This window comes from Mya arenaria, chromosome 3 (assembly GCF_026914265.1).
Source record: "Mya arenaria isolate MELC-2E11 chromosome 3, ASM2691426v1".
Taxonomy (NCBI): Eukaryota; Metazoa; Mollusca; class Bivalvia; order Myida; family Myidae; genus Mya; species Mya arenaria.
This window is the reverse complement of record NC_069124.1, coordinates 31,217,903-31,236,212: the sequence shown is the minus strand read 5'-3', so window position 1 is coordinate 31,236,212 and position 18,310 is coordinate 31,217,903. Positions and strand designations below refer to the sequence as shown.

General features: G+C 32.2%; 1 protein-coding gene across 2 annotated transcripts in view; it reads left to right on the top strand.

The window, feature by feature from the left end:
- Nucleotides 1–18,310, top strand: part of LOC128229208 (zwei Ig domain protein zig-8-like) — a 177,156-nt gene that overhangs the window by 32,656 nt on the left and 126,190 nt on the right. The window contains exon 1 of one of the 2 annotated variants that reach the window (XM_052940958.1): nt 12,167–12,559. The exons of the other annotated variant lie outside the window; for it this stretch is intronic. Coding sequence (XP_052796918.1) covers nt 12,469–12,559 — 91 coding nt within the window. The 5' untranslated portion in view covers nt 12,167–12,468. Of the gene's footprint in view, nt 1–12,166; nt 12,560–18,310 lie in introns of those variants that run through there. 2 annotated transcript variants of the gene reach the window in all.

Genomic DNA, 18,310 nt, shown 5'->3' with positions numbered 1-18,310 from the left:
CTCCAGTGAAAACACACAAATAAGTTCAAATCATTTAAAACATATTGTCATTTAAACGATTGCTTTCCGTAAGGTGTCAATCGAACACCTACGGTAAAATATAATATATACTCTACTAACTTCTACTAAGTACGTACCACGAGGAGACACTTTATCGAATGGTCGCTTTTTTGTAATGCATAAAGGATAATTGTAAGATTCGGTGTATGCGTGTAATTATATTTCACTGAGTAAGCACCAACAAAACCTGTTTTTCACGAGTGGGTTGCTTTATTTCACCAAGTGAACACCAACAATATATTTCCAGAGTGGCTTTGACATGAATAAAGTATTGACATTAAGTGTTCACGAGGTGAAATATATATTGCATTCGTAATCTGAAACAGGCATTTGTTTTTCCTTTATTTCATTCTTATTATTCGTAAAAAATGATATCAATTTATATTTCTTCTTGATGTCATTCATCGTCGTCACACAGCTAAATTATCGGGTTTAAATTATACTGTTTGGCTATATACCTCTTTCAATATGACTTACATCCGCTTTGTTATAAAACATAACTGGTCTTATATGTACGACCATTCGAAGCAATGTAGTTGTGCATACTGCGTTGATTTAATAAGAACCAAGTATTTTCAGTGCCATAACGTAATAACTGCAATAATCTAAAGACGATTTCATATTTAAAATAGTATGCGTGTATTTCATTACATCAAACTTAGAAAAGAAACGAATATACGCTTAAAGTTGCAATGTAATCGTCCTTTCTTTTATAACACAAATAAAACAATACAAGAAAGTCACAGGCGATCATAGCGTCTTTGTGAAATGCGGGTTCTTTTGGAAATTAGATAAATTGTACCAAGGCAAATTACTTGCATGGATTGTTAACAAGAAGAGAAAGACAAATGTATATTATGGTAAAATATTTATTCAATCCTAGTCTTTTTAGACTGACAGAGATACATGCTTTCAAATGTACGTAAATCTCTTGCAAAATAAAATAGTATGTGTATTTAGTTTATAACTGTTCCAAACATGATCCATGCTAAAGACAAATTGAACTTTTATACTGGTTGTATATGCCGCGTATTTAAACCGCGTCGGAAAATGCATTATAATTGAACAACCTAATATTTACTTCCCCCAAAATATTCGATTCTGAGTGACGTCTAATTTGGCTGCACCGCAAGAGGTTATGGCAATATTGCTCCCAACGTTATGCTCCTCTAAGATCATCATACATCATTGAACATGAATACCGTAATAGGTATCATCCAATTTAAGACACCGATAAACTGCTTACTCATCACTTAAACAATTCTTTCAAAATAATCATAATAAGTGTTCAATCTGGTGGGAAATTATAAGATAATATAAGCCTGTAAGCACTATTTCAATGAGTGTAAAAATATTTAATTGTTGTTGAATGAAAACTTTATTCAGTGGTGTAATGTAATGGTTAAAATCTTATTATCTGAACAAATAGGAATATTCTATCTTTTTGGTAAAATTTAAATTTCGATTAGAGATTAGAAAAGGAAACACTTTGTTTTAATAAATAATGATCATTTTAGATATCGTTTAATTGGATTATTTCTAAATGAAAAGCTATTATCTGCGAATTGTTTAAACAAACTTTAATCATTCACTTTTTATGACGTGCTAGCGCATGAAACATTGTTTATCTTTGGAACCGACATATCTGTCATCGTGTAAATATTAAACGAAAGGGTTATTAATGATGAATATTTGATGCGTTATTGTGCAATGAAACTGCATTTCCCATATCAAGAGTATGAACATGAACACAATGAAAGAGTAATAAACTTGAAGTACTAACACACACTGCAACATTCGTTTTAAACATGTGTTTAATACACCTTGTTAACATGCAAAGGATACTAAACTTATACCAAAATTACTTTCCCATTTCTGTTACTGCGACAAATATCTCATTTTCTGTTTCCCTCCAAACCCTTTCTCTTTTTTACCCTAATAGAATTTTCATTTTTTTTGTCCCTTACAATGCTCCCTTTATCAGTTTCTCTTCCACTGTTCCATTTTTCTTACAATGTTTTATTATCCTTTATCCCTAACAAAAGTCAGATTCTGCCTCAATTGCAAAGTTCCATCTTTTCTGTTTACCTTACGCCACATTCAATACACCGTTGAAATATACCAGGATTTGAATGAACATTTCAAAGTACATTTTAAATTAACTAATATTACTCGTATGAGTCGATGCATCTTACAATATATCCAAACTATCTCTGTTTCACACAGTGTATGTATATACATTGCAGGTTTTTAGTGTTTATGCACTGTGCTGTTTGTAGAGTTTTGTGCTGTTCTATGTTTCTTGTTTGTGATTTTATGTTCTATGTCTTTGGCGTTTGCCCATTGCCACTAAACCGGGTTTATGTTTAAACTTTTTGCTACTGAGCATGTTTCTGTAGCTTTTTGCATAAATATTGCTTTATATGTCAAACCCTATTTGTAAATACAAATATAGTAGTCGAAAAAATAAAACTTCTATAAAAATTAATTCTTTAGGACCGTGACCTTCCTGGAAAAAGCATTAATTCGCAAAAGCTTAAAGCAATCAGTTCAAACCGATGACCAGGCTGATTCGAAATATTTGGCGGAACATCATATTCTGTACACTTGAACGAATGTGATAATCAGTAAAACTACTAATGCTATTTCGGATGGTATATGCAGAATCACATTTATTACATTCATTGCCCGGGGAATACAGCATTATGAGATGTGGAGATGGACATTGCTATTAAACAAATTGACTGTCTGAGGAGAAAGTAGATTATTCAATTTACAACACTTTCGGCCACAGACATCTAGAGTTGAAACTTTGTTGCACTCCTGATAAAAGAAGTTGCTACGTCTAATAAAGAAGCTGAATACATTTCGTTGAAGTCTACAATCTTATGTACAAAAGAAACTGTGTACTTCTTTTTCATATTACCTTCATAACTGTGCGTATAAAACAGTGGGTGAAATGGTACGTGAAACGTTTTTAAAATGTTTTTTCATTAAAACCGTGTAATTAATTGTACCTTTCGTGATTTGTGATCATGACACTAATGTAATTAATAACTCGTGTTCAAATGACACCCCCCGCTTTGTAAATTTTCGGTTACAGGTTTAGATGACGCATTTGGAGTTGACCTGCACTAATGATATGAACGTCTAAAAGTATAAAGATAATCGTATAGTCACACATGTTTCAAGTGTGTGTTTATGATTGAAAACAGATAATACGCTCACTAATAGCAAATGGAAAAGTGTTGCTTTCATTACATTTTGAACGAGCATTTCTGATTGCAATAAATATATTTATTTTATTACCATCGTTTACATATTTAATTTCCATCTTAAACGTAAACAGTACACGAAAGATATAACTTTATGCCTGTAGCACAACAATTGAACTCTTAGGATTCTGCCTGTCTCTGCAAGGAGAGATAAATGGTCCATTAGTTGTATAATCTGGCATACGTTTGAAATCATCAAGGGATACCATTTTTTGATCTATTAGAACAGAAACGTTCCACAATAAACACACAATTGCATTAAGTGTTTAATTGCAGTTTTATCTCCTGGTAGATCGTTTAAATTGTTTTGAGTTAGAATTAGTGTGGAAAGACACTGTTCAAAGAGCAATTGAAACGGTGATTATGTATGAATATCAAATGCGTACATTTTTACATCGTTTTAACTGAATGGAAATTTTGAAATGACATAAAAGATGAGAATTCATAAGCTGAATTGATTATTGGATGCTGTGTGTCCAAGCTATTTTGGCTAGCCTTAGTCTGTGACCGCTCGCACTGAGCCCTGATCGAAACATAATACAGTAAGGAACGACGTATTCTGGAAAATAACAAACATCATGCATTCATACGCACCAGACTAAAACTAATGGCCACCCTTATATTGAGAGGAAATGATTCAGACGTGTAGATGGCGTGAAATACAAGCTATTTATTGCATTATAGCATTGAATTAGCTGCTGTGCCGACATATGATTGCATGCACATGCGATATATCTTAAGAGTCTCACACGCAAGCAAATTTGAATTTTATATTTGTATTATTGAATGGAAAGGCAATGGTATAACAATAGAAAACTTATAGTTATTACTTCAATAAAGAACTACAACTCTGGAAAATGACAAATGTTTTTCTTAGACCGCTTACAGATTCCAACTGTCATTCCTCGTAATGGAAACATTTTGACATACAATACACATCGCTTTTAATCTGAACTTATATCCATTAAAGCAGATATTTGAAATATCAGTTATGCTTCCTTTCTAATTTTCGAGATTTAAAACACTGTAATGAATTCATGAAAACACACTATAAACCTGACCCAATTCTTTCTCCAAATATTGCATGCCAACTGAATTGGACTTGTTGTCGCAGTAACCCTTCTCCTGTTGGTAAGCGAGATTAAGGGCCTATTGAAGCAGTACTTACAATATCGGTACGACCTTTTGCAATGCGTAAGCAAGTTACTATATTTATATTGCAATCATGACTATAATGAATATATGTAAAGAAACTTCTGAATTACACAGAGAATGTACCATTTCAGACTAAGAATTGTAAGCTGTCTTTGAGGGCTGGTGTGGTCGTTGTTATGTTTGTATATCATTGATATATGCTCATATGCCTAAGTCCTTTATGCATTTTTAATAAACTATAAAACGAATCAGCAATAAAAACATGGTTTGGTTAAACAAATATCTTGTTCGTTTGATAACAGGTCAACCAAATATGAAATGCCGAAAAACATATTATTTTAATGTATTCAATCGAAAATATGGACCTTGCAAGAGCTTCAGAGAAATGTTGTCCATAATCGGAGTTTAAGATTTAAGCCCTGGTGTCACGTCCCCTAACCGAGGTTTCTTCACATCATGTTCTTTGAAATGGGGTTGTTCTTATGGCTCTTATTGTTATATTATAAACACCTGTGCATAGGAAATAAAGTTTAGTACTTGCTACATTGAGCTACAAGTAATATATACGGTACTAGCATGATATCCTCATTCTATTACCCCGGGGAAAGAATTATAAAAGATAAAAATGTCCTACAGTGACGTTATTTGCTACTTGTACGGTATATTATGTAACAAGTTTCATAGCGATATCTCGAGTGGTTGTATAGTTGTGACGAAAACTATCCGTTATCCTTGAGAGACGGACAATAATTATCAAAGGACCACGACAAAAACATTACGATTTAACATTTACTGCCTGTATCTTAAAATGAGATGAGCGGAATTTCCTACATATAACTCTGATTGCGTTTATCGTAAATAGGTCAGTACCTACCAACAGTCAACATATAATACCCTTATGTTATACATTTGTCTTTTAACGTGCACTAAGTGTAAGGCAAACTTATCTGTCTGAAATCAATGAGAACATAACTAGTGAAATGGGGTATTAAACCTGTGACCCCTGGGTTCAAAGCCAAACGTCTTATTACTAGGCCATGCATTATGCATGTGTTAATAGTTCAATGCTCATGTAAAATGTAAGCAGTATTCGAGACTTGCTTATATTTTAGCACCATTTGGGACTCAATTGGGTGTTGGAAGGGCAAGGCAGTAACACCCACTTGTGTTTTAATAGCTAAGCATATCGTTTACTCATACTTAGATATTACACTCGTTTCACAAGCAAATGCTGTGACCAAATAACTCCGATAAAAAGGCAAAACAAAAAAAATCCGTTCCAATATTATAATATAACGCATACAATTTTGAAGATTGCTCTGCAAAGTGTGCACCTACTGGATAAAAGAAGCAAGATAGGTTCAAATAAATCTTAAATTCCTTGTGAATGATTTACGACTGGAATAATTGTTCTTTCTTCTACAGGTTGCGCTTTTTCTTGTCTCACCTAAAATTTCTACACATAATTATACAATTTTTATTTGTGTACATTTTAACAGAACATAACAAAGTTAATTCAATTATTCAGTTTTGAGTCATTCAAGTTACATTAGAAATTATAATTTGATTATTACTTTACCTATCCTATAGCGTTATATGTTACAAAAACGATACAAATTGATCGAATAATACAATATAATGAATCAGAAATAAGAGGCTGAGAATGTTAATGCAGTTTATACTCGTGCAATATTTAATCACTTATTCTCGCTACTGATGATATTGTGTAGCACAGACAGCAAAGTCTGCTTCGTGCAAGACACAAACACTTGTGGCTTTCAAAAACCACTTTGTATCAGACGCTGTTACCATGTGTATAATTATATCATGCATCACCTGTGAAATATCTTAGTTATTTACTTTTCTTTTTAAAATGGTAGCCCCAGATGCTTATAATGCTTCATGGCATTGGACCTTTAGATATGACTTCTGCAAATCAAGAAATTCGTTTAAAAAATTCATCCTTACGTTCATATAGTCAACGTGAATACCCTCTACAGAATAAGCCCACATTGACCAAGAATTCCCAGAAAATAAGGGACTGAATGCTAATGATACCCTAATAAATCAGAATTTCTCAACAGCTTGCTAGTGATATCGCTATTATCTGATTGGAAACATTATTGATGGCTCGTTAGTAGTGAGCAATAAGCCTGGTATCAGAAAAATTGATAGATCTAACAACTGAATATATAGTTTTGTTTTTATTAATAAATTAAAATTGTAAATAATAAACAGCATTAATCATAATTTACTTTTAATTCAAAGTAATATTGCAAAAGTTCCTATTTTGAGAAAAGGAATATGGTGGTTAAATCTGTTCAAACATTACCAAGGAAAAAAACTGATATCATTATATATGTATGCAACAGAAACTCTGACATAAACACTGTATTTTTCAAATAAGTATCATAATATATGCCACCAAATATTTATACTATATTTTCGTTTACTTATGGATTATATCTTTCTTTTTTCGATTTTGTACTTAAAGTGAGAGGTCTCAATAAATTTCTGACTGTTTCATATTGAATTCCTTTTTTTCAAAATAAATTGTTTTAATGACTATGGCACCAATTAAAGCATGATCTATTAGCTATAGATACATATGTCAATCTGCAGTTTTGAAGGGAGAGGAAATGTTGAGAAATATCAGAAAGTAAACCTCAATCTAACAGCAAGTTCTAAACTAGCCTGGCCTTGTGTATATTAATTGAATGCATAATTAATTAGTTTTCTTATACAAAAATCAGGTTTTCAATTGAGCTATGTTTGCTGTTTTAAACAACTAGATGTTCAACTATTTGAACTCTAAGATGGAATTTTTACATCTTTAAAGACAAAACATAAAAATAATCACAAATAAAACGTATATAAAATGTATATGTATGTAAACTTGAGTTTGAACACAATGATTTTATGTGCCGATTTGTAAACCCAGATATATGCACTAACAAATGATCCGATTAGTGTTAACAATAATCCCATGCATTCAATTAAACTATTTTTATCTAAACACAAAACTCAAACATCATTACATTAAACATGCAGTTTCATTTCTAAATTATAAAGGTCTTTCATTGTGTTTCGGTATATTCAGTGCTTGTTCTCTCAATATGTATAAAATTTAGCATGACCTGCGTTTTACAGTTATGACAGTGTGTTCGTTCAAAATAATAACGACTTGTATTGGTTTATATGTTTATTAATTATATTGTGATCTGATGCAAGTTGCGGTTCAGACAAGCGGAATGTTTCCTCATTTCTTTGGGGGAGCAAATTATCCAGAAAATTGAAATAACATGTTTAATTCGTGGCACAGGAAAACAGTCTTCAGATGCGTATTTGATTTGATAATTATTATGTTGCTACATCTAATCGATTATCCGTATAAAATACGTGCGTTCCCTCATTAAACGACTATGTACTACACACATATTTATCATTGTTAGCATATGAAGCAAATTAAACAAGACGCTTGCATTGAGTATAATTTTCAGTTTAAACTTAACCCAAGTTTACAAGAACTTTTTTTAAAAATTAAATGTGAAAGACTGTGATCGGAAGAATACGTATATTACAATAAAAACACTCCAAGAACATATGCAGCTGGAATTGCCTAGTAAGTTGAACTGTATTTCCTACAAGTAGAGATTAAGAAGAGACACACTGGTTCGGTCGATCTCAAATTTTTGTAATGCTGCGAAAAACCAAACGAGTTTTAGTAATGCATTAATTTTGTCATAACACAATTAAACCATCATAAATTTACAGAAATGGTCATATTACCATTCCTATTAGTGCAATTATAACTTATATTTGCAGCAATGTTATTGTTATAATGAATTTTGAAGCGTATGCGTTCAGATGCTTATTAATGGATCTGTTCGACGCGCTTATCAGCAAAATCGTATTATTTAGACGGTGACTACGACTTAAGAATTTAAATAACGTATTACTGTTGTTTTTGTAGGTTTTTAAATTTAAATAAATACTCGGTTAAAATGTCATGATTATAGATAAAGTCGCAAAAACAAAACATGAAGGAAATAAATGATTAATCATTCCGATGTATTCATGAATACATGAAAGGGAAAGAGGTAATTTACACACTATTGATGTTGTTTAATAAATCAATCGGTCAGACTGTCAGACAATTACTTCGCAAATAAATAAACCATACGCTCAGTTGAACAAACAGTTTAATGAAGTATAAATTATTTCTTTTGAAATCTAGTGTAAAGCGTCATGAATATTGTTTCATTTGATCGTTTTTGGCTTATAAGACAGATAAACAATATCGATAAAATTCTTTGTCTTTGTATCGATTACTTTCGGCAATACTTAAACTAAACTAACTTTACGTAAGTTAAGACGTTGATTTTAAAAACCTTATATTTCAATACTAAGACTGTTTATTTTCGTTGAAATCGACGTTTAGATTTTTCAGATATTAAGCCCCAGTGTAAGTGGCTCATTGAATCATTTACTCAATCATGACATCATTTGTGCCATTTTCAAACAGTCAATTATCCCTCAAACTGTTTAATGAATTGATGCAAGTTTAAGTCGTTCTTTTCGGGAAATGTTTCTACTTTTCGGCAACATTTTGAAGATTTCTTTAAATGATAAAGTTTGTGTCTATTTCACGAACGAAGCATTCGTTTCACATATGTTTTTGTTTCGTTATCGTTCTTTGGTTTAAACAGACGTATAATGTTTTCGTCATATTTAGTTTAAATCATTTGGACTAGAAAATTTGTTTGAAATCTCAGAACAAGCCATAGAACACCAGTGCTAGAGAAGTGTATAAACAACCTGTTCAATAACAGGAAAGGATCAATGCAATGAACATTTATAGTTTTGCCGAGTCATCTATATCGTCGTGTGAATATTTTATGAAGCCACATGTGTTTTTGTTCCATTGTCGTCAGAGACATTACTCTCTGACTGGCAGAGAATCCAGACGGCCAGCAAACAATGCTAGCCAGACAGCCAGTAAATAGAAGGACCGGCTGTAAATTATTCACAATGCCGTGGAACTGAGTCAGTCATCTATGTTGCAAAAAAAGCGGAAAGCACAAACATGACTATGATGAAATAACAATACCCATATGTACTTCTAACAAAAATTACTATACTTTAATACTTAACAAATTACTTTCATAAACCATGTCACAATGCATAATATATTACAGTCCATCGCAACTTGCGTACCATGTTGCAAAAGATGGCATGAAGTTCATTTATGTTTCCATTCCTGACATTGTTTTCGTTCTGAGATATGTGGTTTGTGTCAACATTCAAATTGAATTTAAATTCATCTTTCGTTTTACTCGCCATTTGCTGAAATTGTATGTACAATGTTATTAAAGATTCTTATCGGAAAAATTGCGAAAAATGTTCTTCAAACAAAGCCTTCTACGAATTTCTATATTAAAGCGTTGATGTACTAGATATTAAAGAAATTAATTCAAAGCATCAAACAGGCTTTAAGAAAACGTTATGCTGAAAATCAAATGTTGTACACTTGCAGATATATGGTGGCCAGAAACTATACTAATGATATTTCGGACGTAATATGCAGAATCACATTTTCTACATTCGCAGCCCGAAGGAAATGACGTAATGAGACGAGTATACTACCGCCACAATGAAAATAACCAATACGAGTAAAAGCATCGTTCGTTCATTCCATTGCAATGTTTCCGGATTTTCTTATCTTTTAGTGCCTTTATAAATAGCAAGTGCCGTTTATTAAATTAGAAACTTCATCTTGCGTAGTTGGAATCAATTGGCTAAACAGGTGCAAATAAAACCTCAAAATCGTTTTGAAAATACCACAAAATGCACAATTACGAGACATATTTGATTTTTTTAGTGTGAAGCAAACATTCAGAATTAATCCAAGCCGTTAACTTGAGTACGGAATAAAGCTTAGTGCATCATTAATGCACCACAAAGGGAAATTACGGGATTCCAACTCGGATTACCTGGGTAACTAGACGTTCAAAACTGAACTAGTCGCGCTGGTCCACTGATCATGCGTTCAATTCGCGAGTTTGCCACGGGTTGTTGGCTAGTTAATGTAGCCTTAGTTTAAACGATAATTTATATGAACAAAGACATCAGATATAATTATGCAACGCAGTCGCAGTAAATTTCAAAAACATTCTGTTAAATTATGCCATTCGCTTTAGAATTGTTCTGACCGATAAGTATATAATTCAAAAGTACAAAAGTATACCTTACTTGAATTGTTTCCATGGAAAGTGAAGAGGGCACTTTTACACCCCCCCCCCCCCCCAGCAAAAAAAGAATGATAAAGATACCTTATCTTTCAGTAAATGTCCGTTTAATTGAACATTGATCTGTAAGATAATGTTTGGCCTACGCAGATTTGCTATTGCATAAGAATTACAAGAGCAGGCAGCATGATGCACATTGAAACGTACAATAGTCTTATGTTAATGGCTATACATGTTTATCAAACAGTTAATGAACAAAATATTTCGCTAGCATATTAAAATACTGCCTGTGATTGTTGAAAATACAATACTTTCCCACTAAATAAAGTATAATGATTTCCGTCTTAAACGTTTGAAAGTGTCAGTTGAAAATTTCTTTCCGATGGTATCTATACACATTGCATATGTATTTTTATAATAACTTTTAGACGGAAGGCATAGCTGATTTCAAAAACGTTTTTTTCACAATGTTTATTCAATGTCGTCTTGAATGTAACTACGGCACTTGGGCTCTTTGAATATATAATAACGCCAATAACACACAAATTGATCTCTTACGATGACAACAAAAAACGTTCTGAATGAGAACCAGCGAACAGCATAATCGGGCATTCAGTTGATGAAAGTAGACAACTTCTCTACTCTGACTTTTCCTGCTTCTGAATGGAAATGGAAATGGATCATTAAGTTTGTTCTCTAGCATTTCCATGCAATCTGTAGCGTCTCACGAGGGGATATTACTTTTTTGATATACTGGAACATAAGTGTTTTGAACAACTTCATTAGTGTTCTATAAGAGATGTATTTAGTTTTAACTCGTCTCAATTATTTTGATTCGGGATTTTAATGTGGAAACAAACGATTTTGTTTGATGTGTAATTGAAGCTCTGTTAAATATAAATGCGTTTATTTAATGCTACGTAATAGAATAAAAGAATGGAAAATAGAACTGAGCAAAAAACTAAGGTCAGAATGTTTATGTCAAATTTTCAAGTAAATAAGAAGTAATACGAAAAACACCATAGACCATTTATTTTTTCCTGAAAAATATATGTGTTTAATTGACATGCCTGTACGGTCACAAATAACGATAATGCGGTTAAGTGAGCACTTATAAATGACTATCTTATCCATGTGTTATCGATCACATAACATGAAATGGAATGTAACAGCTTGTTGAAGAAGGGATTAGTATAAATAAACAAAGACGGAGGAGAAACAGCTCTTGCAATCTATTTTGAAAAGTTATCTTAAGGATAATATTTGTACAACAATCAGGGTAGTTAAACCCTTTCTGCATTCTTTATATCATAATTCTTGAGTAAGTTTGAGCTAATTAATCATAAAGTCATTCGCTACATGTTCCTTGATACAAAATATGGAATGAAAATGTCATGCGGTAGAACTTTTAACATATTTGAGTTTTAATGCTTGCACAATGTCGTCGAAATTCAGATGATTTATTTTAGCCTACAGTACAGGGTCTCCGTGAGAATTTATAACTATGAGAGGAGTGTGGGGCTTTGCTTTCATATTAGTGTTTTCAATATCACGAAACGGAGGAATTATAACATTGTTCAAAGGAATTTAAAAAAAAAAAATGGTTAATTAATACTGTTTTATTTTTAAAAAGGAAGTTAGTAGCAACCAGTGCTCAATCGGAAACATATTTTCAGGAACGGTGGTTAAAGAATGAAATTTAAAAAAAACATATTTGAATGTAATTGACAATGCTATTCCTAAAGTTGGATTTTATTCTGCGGAATTATTCGTGCATTGCAGCAGTTTTATTTTTTTCGACGAACATTATTTTAAATTTAGGTAAGTAGTCATGCATGTGTTATGTATCAATTATGTCTTTTTATTAAGATATTGGTTTGCAAGAGAACATTCACCATGAGGTAAACAATATTACGATACAGGAACTTAAATATTTAAAATGTGGTCGTCTTACAGCAATTATTCCATAACATTAGTATTTGCATAAATTTGTAAATTTGCAGAATTTGCATATTTAAGAATGAAATAGTCGATATATTATAGATTGTGCTCTAATACTTTTAGAAATTGGTAAGCTATAGTTAAAATAAGGTGGTCAAAGTTTATCTTTGGTGAACCCTAAAAACTGTTTATTAAGCCAACGTGTCAAACGCTGTTTTTGTTTAGATTATGCTCAAGGAACGTATTGTCCTCTGTACAACCGTGCGAATAAACAATTGTCGGATTTTTTTTACAATAGCATGGTTAATGTCCGTCGGCCATCCAGTGAGATTTATCGTATCGTATGACCACCTGCTTTCAGAGTCATCAAAACATTCCCCCGACAATTCATAATGCTTTAAATCCACTTTAATGTCCTCATGAAATCCCTTTCTGGATTATTTTAATCAAACGATCGTAGGATTGCTCAATTGTTTACCGTTTTCTCTTCAATTTCAACATATTTTGGAAGTTTGATTAGCTCATTTGCATAATAACCCGCGACAAGTCGAATGGAAGATTTTGAAACGGGCAGGTTTTGAAACACATAATTTTAGTATGTAAGGATGCCATTTTTAAGTTATATAAATATAGTTTCGAGCATTGTTTATTTCTAATAGGGCATACTCAAAGATGTACATGAGTTATATTGTAATTTTTTGCATCGACGATAATCTCTTTAGAATGATAAATGCAAAGTATAAAACAGTCATCAACTATTTCACACATGCTTCAATATCTGAAAGAAACCGTTCTACGAGTGTTTTGTTTTTGTCAAATATGTACATGTCGCGCAATATAACCACTTCAGCATTCAACATACAATTTCACAACCGCATTTTAACATTGCGCATTTTTTATGTTGAGTTAATTGACAAAAACTTGCATCGAAGCGGGTTGTGGAGGATCAAAGTTACACTCGACGTAATTCAACTTAATCGTTGTGAGACGTATCCGACAATTCGTAACTCTGATAACCTGAATTTCACTTAAAATAGTTATTTTAAGACATTGTACCAAGTATTTAATCTTTTGATGAATAATCGAATAATATGTCTTTCTTAAACATAAAATAAATACATACATACAATATATACAGTTAACATGAGGATAAATACTAGATTATACTTATTTTATACATTAAACTTGCATTCAGTTGTATTATCATTTGAAGGTGATTCTTTTCAGACCCTTTTAAGTCTTCGGTTGTATGGATCTGAGTAGGATATTAAATGTTTTTCTCAGGTAGTCGTGTCACGTGTTCATGTAGTTTTACATTTAAAAATAACATTTAATCCCACGTGGAAAACTTACGTCGGATGGTCATTTATCTGTTGTAACAAGTCACTTCACGCATTTAAAGATGTAATTATTTAAGTATTTAAGTCTTCCTGGCACCCCTTAAAATAGTAAATAATAAAAAAAATCCAGACAATTTGATAAGGAAAACACATTAATAACGGAATTTGTTTAAACAACGTACACGCATGATTTTCCTATCAATAAACTTAACAGACCAAAGCTATTAAATTTTAAACGTTTGTCTCGACACACAAATAATCGTATGCATATTGTATTAAGCATCATGCGTTATTGTGCCATTGTTATCCGAATTGTCATCGACGACTGTCAGAGCAGAACAGACGGCTACCAAATGTATTTGTGGCGGCTATAAATTATTTATCATGCCATGGGAGTAGGATGGGACTAGGTCTGTCATGTTAGGTTTAACAGCAAAACATTCGGTAAAGATTAATTTTAAAAAATGCATCTAACGCAAATAACGAACCGCGTTGAACAATTTATTTCTGTATGGTATGTTCGCATGCACTAGACATTAAATTGAATCAAAATTGTATCTGCCGCATAAAAACTATTTTTACTGCTGAAATATATAAGGGGTTTCGTCAACAGTTACTCCATTTTTCACATAAACTCTCTTTTCTTGCATTTCACGTTTTACTTTTTGAACTTAGCAGGTACACATTTTTAACAGAGTTCAGACGGTTAGTTTTATATTACAATGATATTAGATAAACTTGTCAGAAAAGTATCAAAAAATGTTTCTCAAAGAACAAGGAAAAACTTCGAGTCTATGACAAAGATCCTGGTTCTACCTTTGTTTCACAAAATCTTAAAGACCAGCATTCCAAGCGACGAACGGTCTGATTAGTGTATAGCGGAAAATAAAATTGTGCAGACTTACAGAGAAGTGGTGGTCAGTAATTCTAATTAGGACGTAATATGCAGAATCACATTTCTTTTTTTTACTTTCCGGGGGAAAACGGCTTAATGAGACAAGGAGACGAACTCCACTATTATGGAAATAACCTGTACGAGAAAAAGAAATCTTATCTGGTTTGTATTCTATTTACAAAACTTCTGGTATCCGAGTTAGGATTATTCTTTTCCTTTGGTGACTATTCAATAGTTTCTTTTCAAAAATCAACTGAAAACATGGTGTAAACCTGGAGCGCACTTAGAACTTACGGTAGTATACAAATACTATTTACAAGTACTATTTCATTTTCGGGAAGTTGACATCAATTGACTTAATAAATTCAGGTACACATACTTCATTGTTTTCATATTCACATATTCACAAATAAAATGCACGATTGCGAAACGGATTTAAATTATTTTACTGTTAATTATACTTTTTAACTAACAGAAACCTATATTTTTGTATTTAATTATGTTGACTGCATATCTAATATACACCATAAAAGTACACCTGTGTTGTTTCATTCTTATCTTTCAAACAAACGGCTTCATTCAGATGATGCCAATTGATGCGGTTTATCTATAATAAATTCGATATTCTATTGTAAAAGCCGTATCCTATATACATGTAAGCGGCATTTTATTACCAAAGCTGTACTCTATACTAAAAGCCGTATTTTGTTTCAACAGCCCTATTCTCTTGTAAAACCTGCATTCTATTATATTCTCAAAACTGTATTATAATCATAATGTCCGAAGGATATATAATGTCGCGTTGTATTTCGTTCCATGATTTTTTTTTAATGTTTTAAGAGAACGATCCTTGCCAGTGTTTAACAAAGAAACTCCTTTTTTTCAGACTGTTCACGCGTTGTAATAATTTAAGGCCTTGAACGTAAACACTAAGAAAATAACACAATAATGTAGTACGTAAGCATCACAATAATAAAATAGCAAAGGATAACAACGAAAAGAGTTCTGAATTAGAACCAATACAAAACACCAAGGGCATTCAATAAATGAAAAACGATTACCTCTTTCTGCCTTTGAATGGGAAGATTAATGGATCATTAATTGTAAAATCGTTATCAAACTCGAGATATCGCACGCTTTACTGATTGCTGGAGAAATAAAAACAACATAATTTCAAATATTGATCTTTTGGAGAAATATTTGCTGAATATTCGTTGAACTGTTTTTTTTTTATTTAACATGTTCACAATGGATGCGTTGATATATATACGATACGTTAAATTATTGTAACGGTATTGAATAATGAATCTTAGATCAATTTGATCTGAAAAAAAGGTAATGTCTTCTGTCTGTGGTCTGTTTGGGGTGTTTTTAATTCAGTGTATGTGTTGTTTATATGTTTGTTTCTGTAGCTCATTGTCGTTTAAGCCCTTAAAGTGTGCCTCTAATCAGGGTTTAATTTGAAATCAACCTCAGGGCTTTACTCTAGAGTTTTCATATTAGTGTTACAATAATTCAACGGATTTATTAACAGAATAGATGAAGTCCAGGTGAAAAAACACGCTTTAATAAAACATCAATTTCGTTTAATGGAAAGTGACATATTGTAGGAAGGGCTAGGTGAAACTGGCATAGACAAAATGGAAAAAACTCGATCAATCTGTTTTGGAAAGCTATCTTCCAAAAACTCTACATGATAATTTGAGTAATCCATTTTCAACGTGGTCTTTATATCATTATTCGTGAGAAAGTTAGACCTAATTAAGCATAGATTCATATGCTTAACTCGCTTATTATTCCAAGGACACACCGTTCATACTGAAGAAATTCGATCATGCGTAGTAAAATGTCATAATTCGATTCATTCACTTATCAGGTATTTAACTGATACTTTATTGAAAGCGAAAGCAATCTTTGGAAAATATGATGACTAAAACATGCAATTACACAATCATTTTTGAAATGCCAAGACAAAGGTGTATTTCTCAGAATTTCCATGCGAATTGGTTGAGTGTCAGAAAGTTACAATAGTTTAGATTACCCTGGGTAAATGCCAGCCGTCGACTTAACATCTTGCTTAATGTAATCATTTTACCTCCTACCTGCATTTAGAGCCGTCAAATCATTAAAAAAAATAAGAACGCTCTTAAGTCAGTGAAATCTCATTTAAAATTATTTGAACAATGCTAATGTAAAATGATTGTTTGGCGTATATTGTGGAAATTATTGTAGACCTCTGAAAAGATTTTTTTGCATATGTTTGCACAACGTATACTTATTTCACTCTAAGGGCTCATTGAAATAATTTTATCATTAAAAGTAACTTAAAATTGAGATTATGGCTACTATTTTGACAGGATCCCTTAGGTCGTGCTCGAATGACTACAGTAAATGCTCTATTAAACTTGAATATTCTTTGGTGTTTAGTAAGAAAACTTTTAGTTCCACGAACTATGTAACAGTAGGCGTTTGATATGATTATTATCTTTATAAAACCAATGATTAGTACGCTATAATAGTGCCACAATATGTATGTATTCTAGAGGGCACTAAAGGTAGGCTTACTGTTTGTCTACATATGTATTTCTCATTTGCTGGAAACGATCTATCAATCCATAACTTGAAAAAGCGGGAAAATGTGTTTTCAAGAAACCTTTATTTTGCCTAAGGTATTTTACATTTTTTCATGAACTCTACATATATTGCGACGTACATCACGTATAGAATAAAGTATACCGTGTGAAACTGAAACAACAAAAATATATATGCCTGTGTATCACATGACAAATCTGATCGTTATGTCAATGAGACCGCTTATGACTGTTATAACGATACTCTAATGTATGCAAATGCTGGAAGAGCGGGTCTTATTTATTTGAATTGTACATATGATTTGTGTTATTCTAGAAATCATTCTCAGTTTAATACGAGTTAAGCATGGAGTTCCTTGGTTTTACCAGAATATTGCATTTGTAAGCTAGCATTCGACATAAACTCGAGCAAAATATCGAGTACTATATACAATCTTCGGACGGACGTGTCAAGTCAATTGTGCCGCCTTCGCAATACAATAGCGACATTTCAAGAATGCTTTTCGCAAGATTAGTTTTGAAGGAGGGATAATATTGGATTTAGAAAACCCCTCGATCCTTAAGACATTTCTAATCAAGAGACAGCTCGTTCTAAGATGGACTGTTCTTACATAATAGGATTGATCTATATTGTTGAAATATAATTTATATGGATACATCTTGTTTTAAGGTGGTCTCAGATAATTCTAAATACAATGCAATGGGTACAATGCATTACATATCAAATATCGTTATATGCAAATATTTGTATTAAAGCACAAGCAATTTATTACGCCAGCCGTACCTTAGTTCGTCTGAAGACACA